Source organism: Hipposideros armiger, unplaced genomic scaffold (assembly GCF_001890085.2).
Source record: "Hipposideros armiger isolate ML-2016 unplaced genomic scaffold, ASM189008v1 scaffold_857, whole genome shotgun sequence".
NCBI lineage: Eukaryota > Metazoa > Chordata > Mammalia > Chiroptera > Hipposideridae > Hipposideros > Hipposideros armiger.
Window position 1 is genome coordinate 36,026 of NW_017732207.1, and position 24,536 is coordinate 60,561.

Consider the following 24,536-nt stretch of genomic DNA (forward strand, 5'->3'; position numbering starts at 1 on the left):
ACGACTATGAAGTCTCATACTTGATTAATTTACTGTTCTGTGTGTCTTGAAAGGGAGGAAAGCTAAGAACAAAGGGCAGCTGTTAAATAAAGAGAAGCGCAATAATTAATTCCCTTCTCGCATATGATAACAATTTTTAAATATTTGAAGGGCTGTCCTATTTCTAAGTCTTCTTTAATGAATTCATTTCATAGACACGTATTGAGGGCACTGTGCCAAGATGAAAAAAACTGCTCCATTCCCCAAAAATGGAAAGTTGCAAAAAGAACCTACTTTTTGGTATCCTCTTGCCTCCCTTACTTATGCTATGCATTCCCTCAATTTTTTTTTTTCAAGAGGAGTATGTCTACAAGCTGGACTGCCTCAGGATAGAAGAAATACTCATATTTTGCCTTTTTCACATGGAATCCAGCATTCAGTGTCACGTGGTTTGTAAGTGGTGAGTTTGTAAAGTCAGATGTATACGGTGATTACCAGAGATACCCGCTTAGTCCTAAAGGAAGGCATCACCATGTACAAAGGAGAAGCCGGTCACATGGATAGCATCCAAGACACTTCAGAAACAACTGCTCAGGCCAGTTGCGTTGAGGGGAAACCCAATCTGCAGGGTTAAAAGAAATGGCACATTCTCATGCTCTCAGTCTCTCTAGCAAATCTATCCTACTTCCACTGAGAAAAAAAAAAAAAAAGGAAGCTGTTCCACGGATTATTGGATCAATACCTGAATCTAATTTCCTGATCACAAGGTAGGGGAAATTCACATATCCAAAACATAAAGTCCCCCCCCCCTTTTTTTTTAAAGCATGGTATAGAATGTCAACTTTCCAAACTTTCCAAATTTATCTAATTTTTGGTAGGTACAGTTCTCAAACTATAAGGGCATAAGCAAGAAGTTGGGCAGGGACATTTGAGGCTTAGAGTAAGACTCAAACAAAAGAAGGGTGTTCCCTTCCCCCCCATAGAATATGTTAATGATGTGGAAATATGAAAAATAAAGATTAGAGTTTCCATGGAAATAAATATCTCAAGGCAGGATTCTCCACTCTATTTCCTCTCCATATGTTCAGTACTTCATTTTCACACATCATTTGTGGTCTACTTAATTTAGACAAATCATCTTGGCTATGTAGCTGCAAATCACTAAAGAAAGCCAAGCTCATAGGAGAGAAGGTGTGTGTTGTTCTTTGAGTTTTCTTATTCTCTCAAGTAACATCTAAATTTTGAATAAAGTAGCCAAAATAAGGAAAGGACTTAGGTAAAATCTTATTTAAAAGCTTGCTCTGTTAAGTAATTTGATACCTCTCATAATATGATCTGCGATGATTTCTTCTATATATAAAAATTATGTAAGTAGCCCTACCAGGAAATAATGCTAGGCTACCGTACGATTCATCTGACGTTCATGTTGTTACTACTAATGACATATAAATAGTCATGTATCTGCAAGCTTTTCTGAAGCAGGTTCTGTACCGTATCATCTCTATGAATCCACCCACAGAACCAAGTGTGTACATAATTACAAGAAGCGGGTATACTTCTGGTGCTGTTCATTTCCCTGCCTGCTCTCAGATTCATTGCCATCCTTCCCTAACTCTGCCTGTATCTCAGGGTCTGCATTTTCCAGGGTCCCTTGACAAGTGGTCTCTGGGTAGTTTGGCAAACGGGAAGCATTGCTGCATTGCTTGGGAGAGAAGAGAAGCAGTCAGGGTATTTCGCCCTCTTTCCCTGCTTTAGTGGCATATCTGGTAGTGGCTTGTTTCCTCCATAACGTTCCTAGGAGATAATCATTCCTATATATTTCAGATCTCACAAGATAGCCACTGAAATGTTCCAGCTCCTCCTAGATGGCTCAGGTTCTGAGTGTTATTACAGTAACACTCTGTCCTCTCTACACTCTATCCACCCAAATGGTGATAGCAGTTTCCTGCGTTTCCTAATTTTAGGGTTGCCTCAATATCTTATTTGGCTTCTCAGTACCTCCATTACCTGTGTAATTAATTCCCTGCACTAAATTATTTTGTGATACCCAGAGTGGTATCTATTTTCCTGAATGGCTCCTTCCTGATACAGCTCTTGTACCAGGAATGGTCACAAAAAACTGATATTCAACATGGGACTCTGGGATTGGGTTGTTTTCTATTTAACCATGAATGCAGTGAAGACCTACTTACAAGTAAAAAATGGATCCTAATAAGTTTTGTCATGCAGTGGCATCATAATTACTTAAGCTATAAGACTGGTTTCTTGAGACATAATATAGGGTGAAGAGAAGGGTTTGGTCAAGTAACTGATACACTTGACCATTATGATACTAATTATGATTAACAAGAATAATTACATGGTATGGATGCTTCTAACTGCCCTGAAGAGTTATACAAAGAAAAAGATAAACCTAAGGCCTTGAACTTCTACCAAAAAGCCTTAAGCTATGTATTATAATAGCCACATCCCATAGCCCTGTAGCCCTAGTGCAGACATGGCTGAGAATCAGGCCCAAGGCTTAACAACACAGGCTGAAAAGTTGCAACGTTAGTTAAATATATAGTCCTATCAGGTATTTGATGCTAATATAAAGGCCCTGGAGGAAAAGAAGCGTTTCACTGAGGCTTTGGATGGTGACATTTGGGCAAAGATGAACTTGTGAACTCTGAACTTTCCAACTCCCGGCACCTTCCTAGCTTGCAGAAGCAGTTCTCCTTTTGTCCGTTTGTCATTTTAATACCCCAACTGAGGCAAACAACTTTTACCTGCATAAAAACTTTTACATAACTTCACTTGTGGCAGTTGCCATAGAAGAGGGTGATTATTCCCTGCAAAACACAGTTGGAAGAATGCAGGACAAGCTTCAATAAGAGACAGCAAATATACCAAAGGAATTGCAGAATACTGTCCAATATATTTTTAAAATTTATTTTTATTTAAAACAAATTTTGTTTTTCTTTTCTTGTTTCATTGTGTCCAATATATATTATTTAAAAACTATTACTTCAAGTGCTCAGTGAGGCTAGTGGTAAACATACTGGGTAGTATAAGCAAAGAAATCTAGAGAATACCAGATAGAGCTGGGAATTTGGAGTGGATTCATAATGTGCAAACTGCTCAGCCACTCCCAACCATACCCTCACCCTGAAGGGCCCAGAAGACATTCCACTCACCACAGTATTAAGAAATGCATCGGTGACAGAAGCATATTAGTATAAAGAGTTGCATCCTGTTACGTAGCAGCATTAGGTTGTGGTTGTATTGAAGTTTATAATAGTTAGCAGTAGGGGATGATCCTGGAAAGATGGCAGAGTAGAAAGTACCAGGAATCTGTTTCCCTACCTAAAAAACAATTGCCCTGGCAGAATCTGTGTGATGTAACTATTTTAGAACTCTAGATTCTACTAAAGAATTGCAACTTCCTGGGGGATAGATTGGAAGGTAAATTGTGATGAATTTTGGTTAATGTCAGCTCTTAGCATAGTAGCAGCTACCCTGCCCCCAGCCACATGGCAGGCAGCTGTGCACCTGTCCCTGGAGCAGCCTTCACACAGCTTGCAGGAGCCAGGGTGAGCAAAAATGAGCGTCCTTCAAATAATTGGGGATCATTGCTCTGATTTCTGGCTGCTTCTGACCACAAAGATGTGGACAAAGATACAGGCAGCCAATGCTATTGCACTCCTCTCATTGTTTCAAACTCCTCTTCCTCTGGCTAAACTGACTTCCAGGGAATTTAAAGGGCCAGTGCCTTCCCCTCACCCCCTTCATTTTTCTCTTTCCCCTTCTGGGAGCCAGACATTAAAGACTAGAACATTTCAAAGAAACTGCATTTACAGGTAAAATTAGTACATGACCATGCATGCAAAAGGAAAGGGACAGGCTCAGAAAAGACTTAAGAAGACCTCAAGTTTACACTTCAGGCTGATTCTTGGCAGAGAGACAACCTAAAACATTCAAAAAACAAAAAACGAACAAAAATCCAGCAAACTCTGTGAAAGGGAGAGACTCTGATTTCCAAAGTTACCACATATTACATTTAAATATCTCCCTTAAACAAAAAATTCACAAGACATACAAAGAAACAAGAGAGAATGGCCCATTCAAAAGAAAAAAAATAAATAGAAAAAGACCTGATGGCAGATCTACTACAGAAGGACTCTAAAACAACTGTCATAAAGATGCTCAAAGAACTAAAGGAAGATGTGGGAAAACTGGAAAAAAAAAAAAAAAAGACACATGACCAAAAAGGAAATTTCAGTAAATAAAAAACAAAACAAAAAAATTTTCTGAAACTGAAAAGTACAATAACTGAAATGAAAAATTAACTAGAGGGATTCAAAGGCAGATTAGAGCAGGCAGAAGAAAGAATCAGTAAACTTAGGGAATGGCTGAGGGGCTCAGTTGGTTAAGAGCTTGCTCAAGAGTGCGAGTGCGAGCTCTGAGCAACAGCGGTTCAATGCCCGGCCCAAGCTGAGCTGCCAACAGGTGGCAGAATGGCTCAGATTAAAAAAAAAAAAAAAGGGACATTTGATAGGATGAAGTGTGAAGTGTCAGGTGCCCACAGCAGTCACCCACAGAGCTCAGGAACTCACCCCTGAACTGGCTTGCCCTGCTTTCCTGTTTGACTCCTCCCAGTCTCCACCCTTGTTTCTTGAGATCACATCTCCAAATCAACCACCTGCAAGGAAGATGTCTCAGGCTCCGCCCTTTGGGGAAACGCAGGCTAAGACTGTCATTACCAGAAGCCCAGGAAAGCGAATGCTCGTGGTGAGATTGTAGATCTGGATCACTCTCCAGTCACTTCCCTGCCGGCTGATGGCCCGAGGGTGCTTTTCACTGGAGAGAGATTTGAAGTGTAGGTGGAAGGGACAGTCAGCTTATGGGGGAAGCAGTGACACTTAAACAGTATGGCACATTGGTGATATTAGAAGTATGGGGTTGTTGCATTCTCAAAACTGACTTTAGACCCCTTGGGAAAAAATGACAGTCTCAGATTAGCCAACTACAATTCAAAACATGATGTGAAGTCATATACATCCAGAGAAGTGTTTACCGGCCAGTGCTTCAAAAGCCATTGGGCAAACAGTACCAAAAATCAGGTCCAGGATTTGCATAGTAGCAGCAGAGCCACAACGAATATGGGCATAGTTCTCAAGGTTGTGCATTCAAAGGATGACTCTAAAACCTGGGATGAGGACACTGGTAGAAACGCCAGAGAGGCTTGAATCCCCAGATATCCTTGATCCCTCAGGACCCTCTCCCTTGCTAAAGGAAAGTTACCTCTTTGCCTGGATAACTTGTAAAGTTTGCACTTGTAGCAGGTGCCTCAAAAGATGATGCTTGTCCTCCTTCTTAAGACCCAGCCATAGTCCCCATCTTTGAAGTCAAGATCAATAATTATGGTGACATCACAGCACAGCCTGTGCAGAGGAATAGAGCACTTAAACCAAAAGAAAAGAGCTTCCACATCCAAAGAATTCTAAAGAATTCTAAGACCTGGGCTAATATTACAACCAGGAACTGAAGAAACATGTGGAAGCGGATCTTGAAAAGTATTGGACCAGAGAGATCCAAATAACACTGCATAAAGAACAATCTATTGACATGGTAGCACTGTCAAGTGATTCAAGATTTAAAGTCTTAGCAAGGAGTCAGCCCTGATATCCTGGTGTCATGACACCTTGAAACTTGGGTGTGGCAGGTTGTGTTCCTTGGGAAGTATATTCTGAGACGGAGATTAGTATGCAGGAAATGTGTTAGTGATTGCTCTCTGAATCAAACTCTGTGAAAGGAATCAGAGCTGACCAAGGTAGTAGATGAGTTATGATGCAGGCTCAACAAAGGCACCCTGGGGACTCTGAAGATGGGATGGCTGTTTGCAGTTGCTGAGGTGGACTAGGAATGAGCCTTTATGCCCACACACTGCACAGGCCCCTAGAAGGGGTGACCTGGGACTCACAGTGCTGGTGCACAAGCATAGGTTCAGCACACTGGCATGAGAAGGTGGGCTTGCAGCATACAACGGGAGGCCAGCAGGAAGAAGCAAGTCTGGAACCCAAGGAATTCACTGGGCAGCTTTTTGTTCTTTCGTGCCCAGGGTTGAGTGGGCAAATTCAGTACCCATAGCCCAAAATTTTGTTGGGATGAATGTCTGGTTCACTTCTCCTTAGGAAAGCAACCTAGACCCCGTACCCTCTGATATGTTGGTGCAAAGCTGAGTAAAACCTGGAATGTATAATGGAAGAGCGAAAATGACAAATATTAATCATAGCCTCAGAACCAGCTGTAACAGTGGGCTGTACCTTGTTCCAGTACTCTTATTTTATTGCGAGTACAGCCTGTCATGACCTAGAAGGCTGGGATGAAATGAGTTTAACAGTGGGTCCAAACAGATCTCAGTGGTACCGGGGCACACCATGTCAAACTCTGAGTTCTGCCTCAAATTCTCTCAGCCCCTCTCACCACTTCCTGCCTCTCACCACTGCCTTGCAACCAGTTTGCACACAAGTATAACTTAATAGCACTGCCTCAGCCACACCAAATGTTTGTTTTCTGAACCTATCACCCCTCTATTATTGTATGGGATACCTGCAGGAACCTGCTTAGTGAATGTGACAGATGAACAAACATAAATAAGAAAAGGAATTAATGCCCATAGAGTAACCCTGGCCTCATGGGAAATGGGAGCCTGGAAATACATTCTCTCCTCTCCCATCTCTCATGAAAACATCCTATTCTGCTCCTCAGACGGTCAGTGGCAGCTTTATGGCCCCGCTGCCCACAGAAGTGACAAGCTCAGTCATGCGCCCTTGACTTGGCTTTCTTTCTGTGATTTCATTCTTCCTTGTCCCCTACTCTGCTTTCGTGGGATCACTTCTCCAAATAAACTACCTGCATGCAAGCCCTTGTCTTCTTGTCTGTTTTTTGACAGAACCATTTCATGAGGTTCAGTTTCTTATATCCCTTTTACCAATGAGGATGTGTTTTGTTTAAGGTCACATGGTGAAATGCAAGGACACTTAGTGAATGTCATCATCACCCTATCTTCTATCTTAAAACCATTTTTCAACCAAAATATTCCTAAACAGTTTCCAGAATTCCTAATTATTTTACTGTGCCCTTTCCTTCCCCCACCCCTGCACTGCCCCAAGATTCTAAGATTTAAGATACCTTTACTCTGACGAAAACACTTCAATATTTTCTCCTATGTCATAAATAGAACAGGGTTTGGAATGTGAATTGTCTTTATAACCCCGCAAAGCACCTTGTTCACAGTAGATATTTGCTGAATGAACTTACTCTAGGTCTTGGCAAGTTGCCTGTTGAGACTGATCAATACTGGTAACTCAGCAGGTGTGTCTGCTGGTGTCTAGCAGTCGGGATGGGCTAGACTACACCATCATAGTAACAAACCTTTATTGTATTAAGACACCGACGTTTAGCAGTTGTTTCACATCACAAGTCCTATGTAGGTCAGTAGGGGAGCTCTGTTCATCAAAGTCACTCAAGGATCTAGGATAAGAGGTTTGATCTCAACATACGCTTCTATGATCATCAAGGCAAGAAAAAGGAATATGGCACATTGCACACTGGCTTTTCGAGCCCCACTCAGAAGTGACACACATCCTTCTACTCAAATTTCTTCAGCCAGACCAAGTCTCATAACTATGACTAACTTCTGAATCTATTCCAAACAAAGTATTATTTACTTTAATGAGTAATGTAGTTTTCACCAGAAAAAAAAAAGTAGCATGAATTTGCAAATTTTTGCCTGAATTAATTACTTTGGCTCTCCCTACTTCACTTCGTAAGAGATGTACTGACCTAAAAGCAGACATTTTATACTGCACACGTAAAGAGTAAAAAACCAAGACAAAGGTATGCAGTTGCAAAATGGCCATTTATTGCCTACAGGGGAAGGAAAGGAAGGGAGAGAAGGGGAAGTACACAGGTGCAAGGAAACAAGCATATATTTAGCCCTATACATCATATGTGAGCAGTACCCAATCTCCAAAATGGAAAAAGTATTTTGTCATCTGACAGTAGTTAAGGTTCTTAAGCACCTCCCTTCTGAGCTGCCACAGGATTTAAAAGGCAGGACTGCTTTGTTTAGTCAATGTTCACATTAATGAAAAAAATACTACCACCCAACTGTGTCCTTTTGCACAAATATTTTGTACAGTGTCTATTGTGAAAAACATCTCAGCTGAGCAGTTTGGTCAAGAGTCAGACCTCATCAACTGTTTAACTGTAATAAATAGAAAAATAAAGCAGCTGGTGATTTTGTCAGAGAGAATGTGTTCAATAAGAGTAGAACCACTTTCTCCAGGGATGACAGAGTGTTAAATGATTAGAACACCACAGAACCAGTCTATTAAACATTAAACACTAGTAAGCTACAATTACATGGCACTTCATTAAATCTTCTAATGAAAAAAAAAAAAAGAAAAACTCTTAGATTTTAAACTGATTATTAGAACACAATAACAAATTGATTTAGTGCTAGACTTTTTCTTAGGACAAAAGCAAAGTCAATATACAACCTAAAACAGTAGAATGTGTTTTGGAATAATATCAATAGAAACTACCAAGTATTCAGGGAAAAAACTACCAAAACATCTTGCTCAGTTTTAAACTCATGTGCTTTGCTTTCCAACCATTAGTTACAGAAACACTTTATAGGCCACAGAATGACTTGAATATATGCAAAACAATGAATTTAATGCCAAGTACTGAAAATAAATCAATCTTTCCCAATTCAAATGGTAAATTGAGTGGAAGAGTAAATCATTTCATGGACAATGAGTTGGCACTTATTTTATAGTTGAAAGAAATCACACTACAAGATACAAATTAATCCATGCTCACTTTGATCAACACCTTGGCCCTTTCAGAGAGAAAAGGTACATACACTCTCTCTCTCAAAACAAAACAAAACTCCATCCATACCACCCCACTTCAGAGACAATAAAAACCAAAACTAAAATGCTCATCTTCCTTAAAATATTCCAAGTACTCCAAAGAACGTTAGTCCTCAGCTTCTCCTAGATGAAAGAACTGCTTGCATTTGGACAACTGTACGAATGCCCATTGTGCACTTCTCAGTGCTGCTGGTGTTTAAGAGATTTGCCACTCGCAACACTGAACAATTCCAGATCCAGTGTGCAGTAACACAGCTATCCAAACCCCTCCCCACAAAGAAGTGGGCAGAGCACCGCTCAGGAATTTCACAGGTAAGGGAATATATTTTTTAGCAAGTTAAGTAGAGAGAAAGGATAGAACAGTTTCTGAATAAATACACACCCAGGCTACTATATCACTTACTGCATCAAGATTGAAACAAGCAGCAGGAAACTAAACCTGTTGAGTAAAAAAAAGCAAAGCCATTGCTTGACACATCAACGCTGAGCCAATTGTGTGAGTTAAGATAACTATTAAATAAATGTGGTACATATAACCACTGATAACTTGAAAGAAAATACAGTCATATATCAGTAATTAGAAATTAACACAAAACTGAAATGAGCAAGAAAGGACCACCTCTGAGAGGGCTACCAATGATTTTTATGCTTCAGAGTTAAAAGTAACAGACATACAAACAGGAAAATTATCTAAATTAGGGGAGATTGTTAATAACAATAACTACTAATAGGTGCCAAACTATGCCTTCTGAAAGTTTCTGAAAGCTGAATGTACCATGCCCAAGAGTCGTATCCGTCAGCATTTGCAAACCCTTTTCATCAGGTGATTTATTTCTGATACCACAACTTCTAATTTCAGTACAATGCTGAGTTTACACTATGTGCCATAAAACAATTAACATTGAATAGGCAGAAATGTCCTTATTTCATATGCTTTAAAAGTAAAAACTACTTTACTTAAAAACTTCCATTATCTCAATGACATAATGTTTGTTGGTTAAAACCTCAACATGCTTGTTTTCCTTTGGTTCCAAGAATAACCCAAGTCTAACCAAACAAACTTACGCCGAAAGAAATTACTAACTAGGCTAATAAAGCTTGCTTTTCCTGGTGTCTCCCTATTTTTTGCTGTAGGACTTGTGATTTAACAGAGAAACTAATATAAAGAAGGTATTTGGTTAAAACAAGAAGCATGCATGCTCTCCCTTGCCACCTCTTGAAAAGACATGTTTGGATTTTTTTTTTTCCTTTTCTTTCTGTGGATCTTGTTAATAACACCCTGCAGTACAGGTATAAGGGTTTCCTTTTTTTCTTTTGACCCTTCGACTTTAAAGGTAACATTTATACAATAAAGATCTGCACATCATTCTGTCAAATTAAAGGTGCTCTTGGCATCCTGTTCTTAAAATATATTACAACTTTGATAAATAGGCCAGGTTAAAGATGCACTAATTTACTTATGTTTTAATTCAATCTGGTGATCATGATACTGTTAAAAAATGTAAAACACCCAAAGCGACCGTAAGTATAAAAGTTCTCATCTGTGTAGTTTCAAAACTTTAGTTGAAGTTTCTGGCTTAGAAAAATATTCTAATTTCCCTAGTTAATTCGTCTACCTATAATTCAGAGTTCTACAAACATGATACAATTCAGAAGGAAAAGGTTAAACAAATCTTCCACACATTCAGAAAAGTGATTTTTTTAAAAGGGGAGGGCAGGTGAGAAAGAGACTACCTTACAAGTGTGAGAATTCACATTTTTGTCAAAATATAAATACAGATAGATGAGTGTATTTACGTGCCATAAAGTCTTTGCTTGCTATAAAACCATTATTCTTATGGCCTGCCAAAGGTATCAGAAACACATGTTTTCTGTGACCAAAGCTACTGGTCAGTACGTTTTACAAAGTTATTAAATTCCCTCAGAAACTGAGAATACAAGACCTTAGAAACAAATAAGTGTTAGGACATAGTCCATTTTTGCTAGGAAATCTAGCCTTGGATTAGGAATGATGAACCACATGCCTCTGGTTCCATCAAAAAACACATTTAATCTATTTTTTCTTGTGCTTTCTCTACTCCTTGCTATTTGATTTGAAATTATAGATGACATTAGTGATTTTAATGAAACTCTTGGAAATGCAAATACAAACTTGATTTTGTCACCTATTTAACAATATATACTTAGAAGATGTAATTTCAAAATGGAACACCATATGTTTGCCCATGTTCGTTTTAATGTGCCACATCCTCAAGTCTAATATAATCTACCATAGAATCAAGTGATATGAGCCTTAGATATCTTTCAACTTTCTCCCTTGCTTTTCCGTGATTTAATATATAACTAAGACACCAAAGAATAGGGATAAATTAGAAACGAAGCTTTATATTTCTGCAAACTACAACACTAAAACACAGTGGCTTCTTTAATACATTCACACAGGATGCTTATTAGTAAAATTAAATATCTGCCTATTAATATCAGAAAAGTAATTTGAAAACAAAGAGCTTGGAACAAGGCAAATGGGAGGGGGGAAAGCTGGTCTCAGAACCCATTGTGCCATACCTGACTGTAACATGTGATATTCAAACAAACGTTCACACGCCTTACATCAAAGAAATGAAACAAAAATATTCAGCTACGTTGTACAAAAATTTTTTTTTACATAAAACATCATAAATCTTGAACAGATTTACTATATCTGAATTCTAAAAAGTTGCCTATAGAATGGTGCTGGGATTCTGTTCTCTGCTTGCTTTTAGGCAGTGCTGTTGCTTAAAAGTTGACACCAGGCACAATATTTTAAAACAAAGTCAACAAGCAAGGAGCAGTAAGTGGATCTGAGCCTTTCCCAGATGTCAGTCCTGAGGATGCTGCAATATTCCCCATCAAATGTGTAAAGCTATGAGGCAGGTTATGATGCCTGAGAGAGTGGGTGACTTGATTGACATGCACTTGCATGACTGTTGTAATGGCAAACAGTGCGGTTTTCCCTTCCTCAAACAACACTGTTTTAATAAATTGAAAGAACACTCCAGTTCTTAGATAAATATCAGAAATCATATTTAACAGTAAAAAAAACAACACATTATCACGATCTAAAAATGCCCACATTTTCTTTTATCTTCAGATAAAATATGCAGCAGCCCCATGGCATAAAGCTTATTAACTTATTCTGAGAACTAGAAAGTATATGAGCATAAATATTTTACTTTCATTGAGTATATACCATATGTCATTCACCTCTTCCTTTTGGCTTCTCACCGCCAAAGTTCCAAATGGCATGTATTTTAACAAGACAATACTGAGGAGAGCAGCATTTCTGATCATCTGAATTGGCAGCTCAAAACAAATACCACTCCTTTTACAAAGGGAACAAAGGGTAAAGGGTGTCTGAAATTTGGGCAGTGGGCTAAAGGGAAACCGTGCACATGAAATTTGGGTTACCATTCCCCAAGTGTGTGTGCCACCCAAAACATAACACAATTACCCACTTCAACAGAGCTACCACCAACATTTACTAAAACCACATTAAAAATACACAGGATTATGAATGGTTTGAAAGAGTGCATTTGGAAGCAGAGAGAACCCAATTACACACCTTCCTGCAACAGAGTGCCTCGCTCATACACAAAATAAACTTAAGCTGTTTACAATGTTTCCCAATTGTTTTTATTTTTCCCTCTACATTAAACTATTAAAAAAGTTTTTTTATTAATAAATGGGCTCCTCTGTGGTTCATATACAATCATAAGTGAAACTTTAAATCCCATTTTATACAAACATCTCAAAAAATACTGGGAGTGAAGTATGGTAGGAAATATTGCTCACATTGCTAATTAACATGCGAATATGAAAGGAGGAAAATGTTTTGTTAGTGCATATACCTCCAGAGCAGAAAACCCACCCAAAATAAGAGACTTAAAATAAAATATACAGTAGCTGATTACAAAAAAAGGTAATGTCCACAAAATTAAGTTTTTCATGCTATTCTACTTTCCAGTACTATGCTTCAGGTAATCAATTTGCATGGCTAGATGTTGAATGCTTGAGGTATATAAGAAGGGATACCTGCACACTGAGGAAAATCTGTCATCTTAAGGGTTGTTTCTTTGTGTGTTTGTTTATTCTGGTACTTTAACATTTTTAAAAGAATATTTTATTTACATCAAACTTCACTCAACTACAATGACATTCCAATTATAATAGATGACAAACAATGCCTCACCACTAGGCACTTTTAAAAGGGAGTTTAGGCTTTACAGAAACTTTCTGATGCAATCCCATTTGATATTACATCATCCCACCACCCTCATCCCACTAAAATTACCCTTCAGGGGAAATATTACATTATATAGCCTGATTCATTTACTATGGAAGAAATCAGTATAAAATGACCAAAGGAAAAGCATCATTTAAGACTAATAAAACAGCCTAAGATGTCAGGTTTGAAAGAGGAGACAAACTGTATATATTTAAAACTAATTAAATAATTTAAATTTGACCTGTACTTTATATATTAGTGAGACACAAATATAGGCTATTTTCTTTTAAAATTTCATTCACATAATGGAAAATTTGTTTATTAAAAATATCACATTTTGAGACTAGAAACAGTAAAGTGCATGAAAAGTTTAAAATATAAATTTCAGAAAACTCTTATAGCAGCAAAAAAGCAGAATAAAGAAAAACTTAAGAACACAGACACAACCTTTTCCTGTTACTGTGCCATAATTAACATCAAGTAGCTAACCAATTTTTCCCCCAGAATACGATATTACCTTCACTGCCTCTTGAGTCACAGATTTTCAACTGGACCCTCCTGGGCAAAAAAAGGATTCCAGCATATCTAAAGAGCATCAACAGTTGGGAATAAACCAGTAGCTTCTTAATTCAACCCTGACAGACAACGGAAACAAAGATTAAAAGCATATAATGGCCATTTGGCAACTAGAGTCAGGAAAAATGATCCAAGGTTTTCAAGGACTCCGTTTTCTCTCTCCCCCAAATTCTTTCCACTGTCACCTCAAAAAAGCCAAAACCAACAGCCACCTGACCTACTTTGGGAAACCCATGAAATACTTGTATAGCTTTCCCCTTCTAAAATTTTGATCAGGGCATTTTCATTCAGTAGTTCTTTTTTTAACATTTGACTGTAATAGCTAAAATGACATAGATCATATAATATCTGTTTTCCCAGCACAACCAACCAGAAAAGGGTGGATGGGAATAATGAAAAATACTGGACACTAATTTTGTGGGCATTCTAAATATACCAAATTCTAGTTTCAAGATGTGTGGTAATAGAAATTACCTGCTGTTTCCCTATAAATAAGCTGGAGAGACAGGCTTACAATACTTCCAATAAGGCTATAACTAATGGGGGAACAAAATACAGAGTGATTCCTCAAACAAAAAAAAACAAAACAAAAAACCAACCAGCATTAGCCCAACAAACTGTCATGTGCTGTTAAATAAATGCTTGATTCTGAAAGCATATTATGCAACCATCTTTAATTTCCCAATTTTCCCTATTATGTCTAGAAGCTATATCATTGTTTATGTACAGATCTAGCAAATTTAAGTGCTCTGTAAATGTGCAAATGATTTGGGGACCAAAAATCAGTCTGTTATATGGAAAACAGAAATTCAAGAAAGTTTTCTCTAAAAGGCATGCTATCATTCAGTTTAAAATCTTACATAGTTTTTTAAAATGCCTTTTACAAAAATGGTCGGCTCATTTGAAACCATTTAAAGGAAAGTATTTGTTTTGAAAACACAAATGCATTGTTCTTGGGGCTCGAATTGGTGATTTATCAATTATGAATACTGACTCCTAATATAATATGAAGAAGGTCCAATTTAAAAACATGTTAAATTAAAATTTCGGAAAGAGAGTAATACTTTGGTTCCAACCCTAGTGCCAAATGATACCAATATGCACAAAAATGTACAAAATCTTATAGCAAACACATAATGAAAGGAACCCGAAGAAGCAGCTTAAGGATGGCCATACTTCACTCCTACATACTTTGATTTACAACTGTACAGGTCCATAGCAACAGATCCCCGTCTTTGCGGGGCAGGACTCCACTACCTCCGATTAGGCAAGTGAACACCATTGACAAGAGGCAGGAGTGGAGGGTGGAGTTCAAGTTGTGTTAACAGTGAGAAGTGGTCTGAAGGGATGTGTGGGTGTGGACACCCAGTGATGTTGTTCTCAACCAGCCATTGAGGATCTAAAGGCCCCAGGACACCAAGCACGTTCATATGAGTCTTGGAATAGAAAATGTAGTCAATCACGCCCTGGAAAGAGATTGGGGGTTGTGAAAAAAAGAAAACATATGCTTAGAAACAAGAAAAACTCAAGATACATTAAGAACAATCCATAATTTGTAAAAACCAAACACCTGAGTAACCTGTACTCTGGTTGTCTTGACAATGCATCAACAAATAAGGTTCAAGTCTTCCATGGGTATTACATGCAATAAGGGTGGCTCGATAGGGAAACATAGTGCCCTACTGGAATCGCAAAGTCTTGCACTTGTGTGTAAGTGGTGGAAGCAAATTGAAAAGCTAATCACACCACATTAGGTTTCGGCATCTTTAGAATCAACTTGCTTGGGTTAATGAAATTTAATACATCAGTATAAACATTATGGAAACTCTAACAGTTACAATAAGCAGAAAATAAGAATACTTATATAAATATATATGTGATTAATAAGAAGGTATGACTCAAATTAATTCCTTTAATGATAATTCACATTGTTTTCAATTATTTGCACATCAAGACACCCAAATAAATCTGAACAAAGCCATGGTAAAGCATGTTTTCAAACTTGCTTTCCCAGGTTTCTTACATACATACAAAATACTATATATAGCTAATTGTTTTAATCTGTTCTTTAGTTTAGAATACTTTTTTAGAAAGCCTGGTATATTCTAAATTCTGGATTCTTTGCTGCATAATGATACCTTAGCAAAAAAATACTCAGCAGGAACCCATATGTTATCAGTTGATCTCTCCGAGTTTGTGTGATCAGTAAGTTTCAAAATTACTGTGCTTTCACTGCCCCAGAGTGAGTATGCAAGAGAGTGAAGTCAAATTTTCTTCCTACCCATATCAAGACAGTCTGGGCTCAAGTATGGAAAAATAGGTCCAGATCTCAAAGTACCTATTTACATAAGGAATTCCAACTAATATTTTATATGGTATTAAAGTGAAATGGGATACTTAAGAAAAAAACCCAAACACAACTTTTAATGATAAAAAATTATAGCATGAAATTTTGGAAACAATTACCTTAGTTTGCTGTTTTTGACATGATCAATACCAAAATAACAGAACAGCTCATCTTTTGAGGGAGAGGGCCTTGTTCAACATTAGATATCCTAGACTTACTTTACCACAAATTAAGGAACCCACCTGAATCCAGGGTAGGATGTTCTACCATTAATACTCCAAGGCCAAATAGTCAAGCAACGATATTAGTACAAGGTATTGTCCCTCATTTTGGTTAGTTCCTACATTTGCAGTGACATTTCAAGAAAAGGGTTAATAAGGGTCAGGGTGGTTTTACTTTCCTTTATGAGACTACCCTTTGCTTCAAATATTAAAATAAAATACAAATGAAATATTTTCAATTACTTATGTTGAATAAAGCCTCCTATATCCTACCACTTTATGAGGGTGTCATGATGCACATCAGCTGGTAGAATTAGAAACTTTTGCAAACAAAGGCCCCAAGAAAGATGTTAAAACACTCTAGAAATTGTATTTAATTGGAAGCATCACTTGTAACTATTTCTTAGTTTGAAACATCAGAGTAAAAGCTCTTATCAAACCACTTAGCAAGGTCATGTCTGTGAACCCACCCAAATATTTAGACATATGCATGTATACATTACATCATATTCACAAAGGTTATATAGACTAACGATTGTTCACTTTTGATTCAAAATGTTTCTTTTTTATAAGACTATAATGTAGAAAAGCAGACTATATGAGTAAAGCCTATATTAAGTCTATAAAACCGTATTTGAGAAAAATGTAAAAATAATGAAAATAGTTTCTGAGCTAGCATTATATTAAGCTTCGTTGTATAAAAATTGTGAGAAAACTATATACTATAAATTGCGTAATGTAACAGAAAGATTTACTAATAAGGTCTAGATTAAATGAGTCTGAGTTTAAATGCCACTTTTCCACATTTCTAACTTATTCAAGGACCAAGAAAGTAAACAAAAACTGAGCCAAGTAAGCAAAATGTTAACACTCCATTGATGCAATGGCAAGAGGTTGCATTTGGATCTGTATTTAATGCTCATCACATGCCATTTTTATATTTGATGTTACCTATCCTTTTTTACTGATTGATTTCAATATTCGTATGGCACTAATTACTTAAAATGCTTTGTATAAAATTGAAGAGTTCATTGTCTATTACGTGGACTTAAAAGCTTAATTCTGGGGCCGGCTGAGTGGCGCGATGGTTAAGAACTGGCTTGGGATGCCAGAGGGCCCCGGTTCGGATCCCACATATGAGGGCCAGTGACACTGCCCTCCACAGCTAAGATGCTGAACAACAGCTCAACCTGGAGCTGGGCTGCCATGAGTCGCCGGCGACGGCGTGGGCTGCAGTCCCTGTGGCAGTGGATTGCCATGGGCTACCGTGTGTGGCCAGCAGCCAGCGTGAGCGGCCAGCAGCCGCAGTGAGCGGCCGTCCAGAAGCCGGCGACTGATCTGCCTCGCCAGAGAAGAGCGCAATGATGGTGCCAAATTGGGCCAGTGAAGCAACGTCCTCCACAACTAGACTGAAGAACAAAACGACAGCAACTTGTCTGTTCCCCTTTCCCCAGTTCCCCAGCACTGTTCCCATCCCCCCAATTCCCCAATAAAAATCTTTAAAAAAAAGCTTAATTCTGTCTAGTTAGGTATACCTTTAGCTTGTTCTCTTGTCATCCTTCCTTCTCACTCCACACTCCCATCCCATCCATCTATCCAGCCAGCCAGCATATTTACCTCATGCCTATGCATGCCTTGTTCCCACAGATTTATAGCTGTCCTTCTTTCCCATCCCATATCCTACATATCCAAACATCAAACACTCTGAGCCATGCACTTTTGGTTCTTTATCTGTACTTTTTTGAACACTGTAAATGGTTTGATAAGATTTTTGTTTCAGTTATTAACACATGTAAGATCTTCTCAAGAAACAGCAAATGATTTTAAAACAATTTAGATGATTGAGGAAGATGGCTTAGATTAATATCCCTAATTTTGTTTTTCAAATTTTTACTTTATGGACAAGGAAAATGATGTAGAAACGGTTTGGTCTTTTTGCCTACACACATACCAAAACAACAATATGAGTTGTAGAATTATTGAACACTTATTTTGGGGAACTTTAAATTTTCTGGGATTATGCTGGTAGAGATGTATCAACTCTATGTGTGTATGTGTGTAGTACATATCACTATAGTCACAAGATAGGAATTAACCTATAATAAACAATGTATCATTAAATCTAGAGGTTTTCCTTTAAGCTTACACAAGAGCAATAGTGTGCTAGGGCTGGCTAGTACCTGCTTTCTCAGCACTTCATCCCAACTCTGCGTCCAACATATTATGTTGGGAGCTTGCAATCTTACTACAGTGGGAGGACTTATACCACAGAAACCAGTGAACACAACAAATTGGGGCTTCTTTTTCCCAGAAAGCTGGCTATTAAATATTTACCAGCACATCACTGCATATGAGTGATTTGAACAGTCAACTATTGCTGGATAGTATTATCTACTCTAATAGCAAAAACACTAAAATTAGAATCAACTTCTAAGCGATTTTTTCCACACTTCATGATTACAAAAGCTGACTAATAACATCAGCAAATGAATTTCCTTTCTTCTTCCTACCGTTTCTTAGAAAGGACAAATAAGTGCTGAAAATGGGAAAGATTATTGGAGATGTGTAAGAGCCCATTTCATTAACTCCCTCTAGGATTCTTACACCAAACCACTTTCTAACATCTGTGTTTTTTCAGCACAGTATAATATTTTAGTAGAGATGCCTGAAATGTCAGAAAAATCAAACAGAGGTACAATAGAAGAGCTACAGGCAGACAGAGTGATCAGAAAATTAGCAAAAGGAAAGGGGTTAATGGCAGAAAACCACTATGATCAATTTTCTAAAGAATAACTGGTCTTGTACAATAGGTAATCTAACTTTTTTTCTTATTTTGCAAAAATATCTTTCTTTTCCTTTTATTAAGCTGGGGTGCTCCATTGCCTGGGAATATTTTATATGACTACATGGATAAAACAGACCCTAAGTACAACTCTCTCTAACCCCATTTCCCAAAGAAAACTGGCAAACTTAAATAAGCTATCAATGGAAAAAACTAAAGAAATTTTGAGAGAATACTATATACATTTATTCGAGGTGAGTTTAGCTATATCAGGTTGCTTATTATTTGGATCCTTCTTGAAAGTTAAGAGATAGTATGGACAGGTGAATGAACTATATTAATAAATATAAAGTGCTTTGACCAGTGCCTAGCACATAATAAGCATTTTGGACGTTTTTGCTATTATCAAGATTATTTGAAATTTGAACAAATAAGGGTTCAAAAGAATTCTTAAGTCAACAATAATAATCAGAAAACCTAACATACCTGCTTACATTTAGGTGCATTCTGAGAATCTAAAAATTCCTTAAGATTAGGCAGTTAAGCATAATGTCTTGTCACATGTTTGAAATAATTACTACAGCAGTACAGAGCTATCACTCACTTTGAAATCAAAGGTGTAATTGGTGTAAGGCATCAAGTTATTTTCATAGGCGCTCTTCAGTTGGAAGCCATGTGTGATTCTCCCTTCTGAGCTTCCATTCTTTCCATTGCAGCTGAAGTTCATAAGACACTCATTGTATCTTAGTTCCTTGAAGTCTTTATGGTTGTCAGCTACTCCTCCGTTGCTTAAATATTCCACAACACCTAGCAAAATAAAGAAGAAAGAAACACTACCATTGATACCTTCCACAAGACTTCATGGTGAAAAACCTGCTGCCAGGTGAATGCACCAGGTTCAGAGTACTTTTAGTAGGTTAAGTCATATGAAACTACCTTTTTGTTGTTAAAAAAAAATCCAGTTTCAGCAATTTCATGTGGTTCAATCAAACTGAGGGATGTTTGCCTGTTTCAGAGCAAAGTATTAGGATGAACCAGATATATCCTCAGTTTTCTAAATGGTTCTTCAGGTTAAAGATGACTCCCAGGGCTGAGGGTGGCATTCACCAAGAAGGTCTTGACCCTAAATGTTTTTAGAATATTATCCCAACCACTACCTCTTTAGTATTTCACCTTCCTATGCAGTCAATCAACAATTTTGGGAATATGTAAAACATAGCATACATAATAAAAAATCATTTATAACAAAAATACATTTTACATTTTCAACATTTTAATATCTAATTTGAGCTACAGAACATCATTATTTTGAGCTACAGAACATCATTATTTTGAGCTACAGGGAGTCTTTTCAGTCTAACACTCTAAAGGACAGTATATGCTAGAGGTGTATCATTTTAAAAAATATCAGACGTATCTAAAAGCTGAAGAGAGCACAGGAGCATTCAAAAAAGGACACTGCTTTCATTGAATAAGCAAACATGAAAAAGATATCACAGCCCTTCTAATGGTGATGATTAGTGAACAATACTAGTCATCTTTCTATTTGTGATCAGAAATGACAGAACAGATAATGAATAAGTGATGAGCACATTACTATACTGTAAATAGCTGAAAAAGAGCTATCATTTATCTAGTATTTACTACATGCTAGGTACTGTTCTAAGAGCTTTACACACTTAAACCTCACAAACAACTCTATCAGGTGGATAAAAGGATTATCCACTTAATATAAAAATGAGAAACTTAGTCATAGATTTCATAGCTCATAAGTTGTAGAACCAGGATCCAACCCTGACAGTCTGGCTCCGGAGTCAGCTCACGAAGCCATGCTGCCAAATGACAGCTCATCGGCTTAAGCAAATCAAATGAGACGGGGGAAACTTGTACTTGAGAGCAATTCAACTCAAAAAAAGGATAAGAAAAGAGGGACGTGTTAAGGTGGCAGTGAGGCTAGGGGCTAAAACCAAACATTTGTGAAAGAATGGTTTTCAGCATTTATATGCTAAGGAGAAAAAGTAAAGATGTTTTCTAGATTTGTGACTTTTATAAGTAGTCCAATTGTGGGCATTTGAGTTATTTTATATAAATTGTTGAGTGATTATTTTAAACAATTTAGAATAGCTTATTGAAAATAGACAAAATTTAGACTATGTTTTGGTCACAGCCAAACAGTAATATGTTAATGTTTTACATTTGAAACTTAATATCTGCAGAACTGATTTTTTTTACAGAGATCTATAATGTAAGTTAGGACATGAAGTAGTTTAATAAAGCTCAAGAAGTAATATGAAATTCTAGAAGAATTTTGATCATGCTTCTTCTGCACCTAATATCATTATTCAAATATGATTTAATGAATTCATTTAAAAGTTGTTAATGTTATTTAACTAGATAAGAGCTACCTGTGCTGAATATTTTCTGGTTGTTTCTTCAGATCACCCGTCTCCTGCACTCTGTGGCACAGGGGGCTGCCCTGGACTTGCACCAATTGCAAACCCCTCCATCTCCCCACCCCCACAGCTTCTAGTTGGATTTGGTCAATGAGTAGCACTGGCAGAAGAGCAGAGGACAGCAGCAGAGTGAGGCAGGGATATATATTCCCCTGGCTCCCGCTGGTGGTCTGCCAGGAACTGACCGCACCACTTAATTCAAAGACATGTCTCTGATTACGTTGGCCTCTCCTTATAATCTTTTTTTTTCCAGGTTCTGTTTACAGCTCCCACCACTTTCCTCTCAGGTGCAGTGGTGGTAAAGGGTCCTTAACTCCCCTAGTGGCAGAATACTGCATCATTCACCATTTTGTGTCCCTTATACCTGCACATACCTCTGGAAATAGCTTCAATTACCCCACATCCCATCCCTAGGATTCTTACTGATACACTCCATAATTTAGAAGAGAAATTCTACTGAAAATTTAGGAGCCTGCTGGCTTTTCTACTATAAGTAAAAGCACAACTAAAAGCAATGAGAAAATGATGTTATAAATACCTGAATCTGGCAATGAGTTAAGATCTGCACATAGCACCAGCGGGATGGAATTAGGATCTGCGGTTGGGCTGCCAGGCCTACTAGAGGCTTTCTCCAGAATGTTTTTAACCTCTGAGACAAACATCATGGTCTGGATGAGTTTCACATCAGAATACTCCGGGTCCCAATGCATGTGAGCATTTGCCACTATAAGCAGCTGTTTGTCTGCAGCATGAATAGGCTTCATACCTAAATTTAAACATTAGAAAAAGGATAAGGTTAACGCTTTATGTTTCCAAAAAGCAGTATCTTAAGGTTTTCTCCCAAAACCCATAGCCACTTCTTTACTCTTTTCCATTAATTTACAACTTCCCCTTTATCTCCTAAAGTAATTCTGAGAAGCTAAAGTGCTGACATTCTGGTAATCCCAACATAGGAACTACTCTTCTAGGGGGTCAGCAAACTGCAAGCCATGGGCTAAATCTAGCTCACCACCTGTTTTTGTAGAGCCTTCATGAGCTAAGGCTGGTTTCACATTTTTAAAGGGTTCAACAAAATATTGTTTAAAGACTGCAACAAAGGCCACATGTAGCTCACGGGGCCTAAAATACTACCTGGCCCTTTACAGAAAGTTTATTGACTCCTGCTCTATATGCTGAAGTTAGGAGTTATATCACGATATAATCAATATTTGATTATAACACTTTGATTTGCTGGGTTCTTAGTGTAAACAAGCAGTTTAAATATCTGTCATTTAAACCTTAAATTCTTCCTGCTGCCCAGTACTCATTCACCTTGCATTTCCTGAGCACATCAGTGATAGCTCACTAGTAAAAGGCAGTAACATTAACCTATACAAAATAAAATGAGGAAGTGAATTTCCTACCAAAACAAATTCATACCATACACCCAAATAAGGTAATCTAAGAAATGAGAATTAGGCAGAAATCTGTTGCATTTTTATACATCAATCACAAACTATTAGAAAGGGAAATTAAGAAAACAATCCCATTTACAACTGCATCCAAAAAAAAAATACTTAGGAATAAATTTAACCAAGGAAGTAAAAGACCTGTACTCAGAAAACTGTAAGACATTAAAGAGGGAAATTAAAGAAGATACAAATAAATGAAAACATATACCATGTTCATGGATAGGAAGAATTAACATTGCTAAAATGTCCATACTACCCAAAGCAATATATAGATTCAACATAATTCCTATCAAAATACCAATGGCATTTTTCACAGAACTAGAACAAATAATACTAAAATTTATATGGGATCCCGAATAGCCATGGCAATGCTGACAAAGTAAAGCAAAGCTGGAGGTATCATGCTATCTATTATCAAATTATACTACAAGGCTGTAGCAATCAAAACAGCACGGTAGTGGCATAAAAACAGACACAGAGATCACTGGAACAGAATAGAGAACCCAGAAATAAACCCATGACTATATGGTCACTTAATCTATGACAAAGGAAGCAAGAATTTACACTGGGGCAAAGACAGTCTATTCAATAAACGGTGCTGGGAAAACTGGACAGTTACATTCAAAAAATGAAACTGGACCATCTTCTTATGCCATATACAAGAATAAACTCAAAATGGATTAAAGACGTAAATGTAAGACCTAAAACCATAAAACTCCTAGAAGAAAATATAGAAAGTAAACTCTCAAACATTACCCTTAGTATTGTTTTTACTGATATATCTCCTTGGAAAAGGAAAACAAAAGAAAAAATTAACAAATGGGACTACATCAAACTAAAAAGTGTTTTCACAACAAAAACCATCAACAAAACAAAAAAACCATCCTACTGAATGGGAGAAGATATCTGCCAATGATACATTTGATGAGAGTTAATATCCAAAATTTATTAAAAATTCATACAACTCAACACCAGAAAAACAAACAATCCAATTAAAAAATGGGGAGAGGACCTGAACAGACATTCTCCAAAGAGGACATAGAGATGGTCAATAAACATATGAAATGATGCTCAATGTCACTAGTCATCAGAGAAATGCAAATAAAAACCACAATGAGATACCACCTCACTCCAGTCAGAATGGGTATCATCAATAAGTCAACAAACAACAAGTGCTGTCAAGGTTGTGGGGAAAAGGGAACCCTGGTGCACTCTTGGTGGGACTGCAGACTGGTGCAGACACCATGGAAAATAGAACTACCTTATTACCCAGCAATTCTACTCCTGGGTATTTACCCAAAGAAATCCAAAACACTAATTCAAAAAAATATATGCACCCCTATGTTTACTGCAGCACTATTCACAATAGCCAAGATATGGAAACAACCCATCAATACTGCCCATCAATAGACAATTGGATAAAGAAACTGTGGTGCATTTATACAATGGAATATTACTCTGCTATAAAAAAGAATGAAATGTTACTATTTGCAACGACATGGATGGACCTAGACGGTATTATGCTAAGTGAAGTAAGTC

General features: G+C 37.4%; 1 protein-coding gene across 4 annotated transcripts in view; it reads right to left on the reverse strand.

Moving 5' to 3' along the window:
- Window positions 1-7,863: 7,863 nt before the first annotated feature.
- Window positions 7,864-24,536, reverse strand: part of CNOT6L (CCR4-NOT transcription complex subunit 6 like) — a 103,927-nt gene continuing 87,254 nt past the window's right edge. For all 4 annotated transcript variants that reach the window (XM_019629466.1, XM_019629463.1, XM_019629465.1 and 1 more), the window contains exons 10-12: window positions 22,085-22,312; window positions 19,698-19,900; window positions 7,864-15,209 (exon numbers count right to left, since the gene is read on the reverse strand). In XM_019629466.1, the coding sequence (XP_019485011.1) occupies window positions 14,997-15,209; window positions 19,698-19,900; window positions 22,085-22,312 (644 nt within the window). In that variant the 3' untranslated portion in view covers window positions 7,864-14,996. The remainder of the gene's footprint in view (window positions 15,210-19,697; window positions 19,901-22,084; window positions 22,313-24,536) is intronic.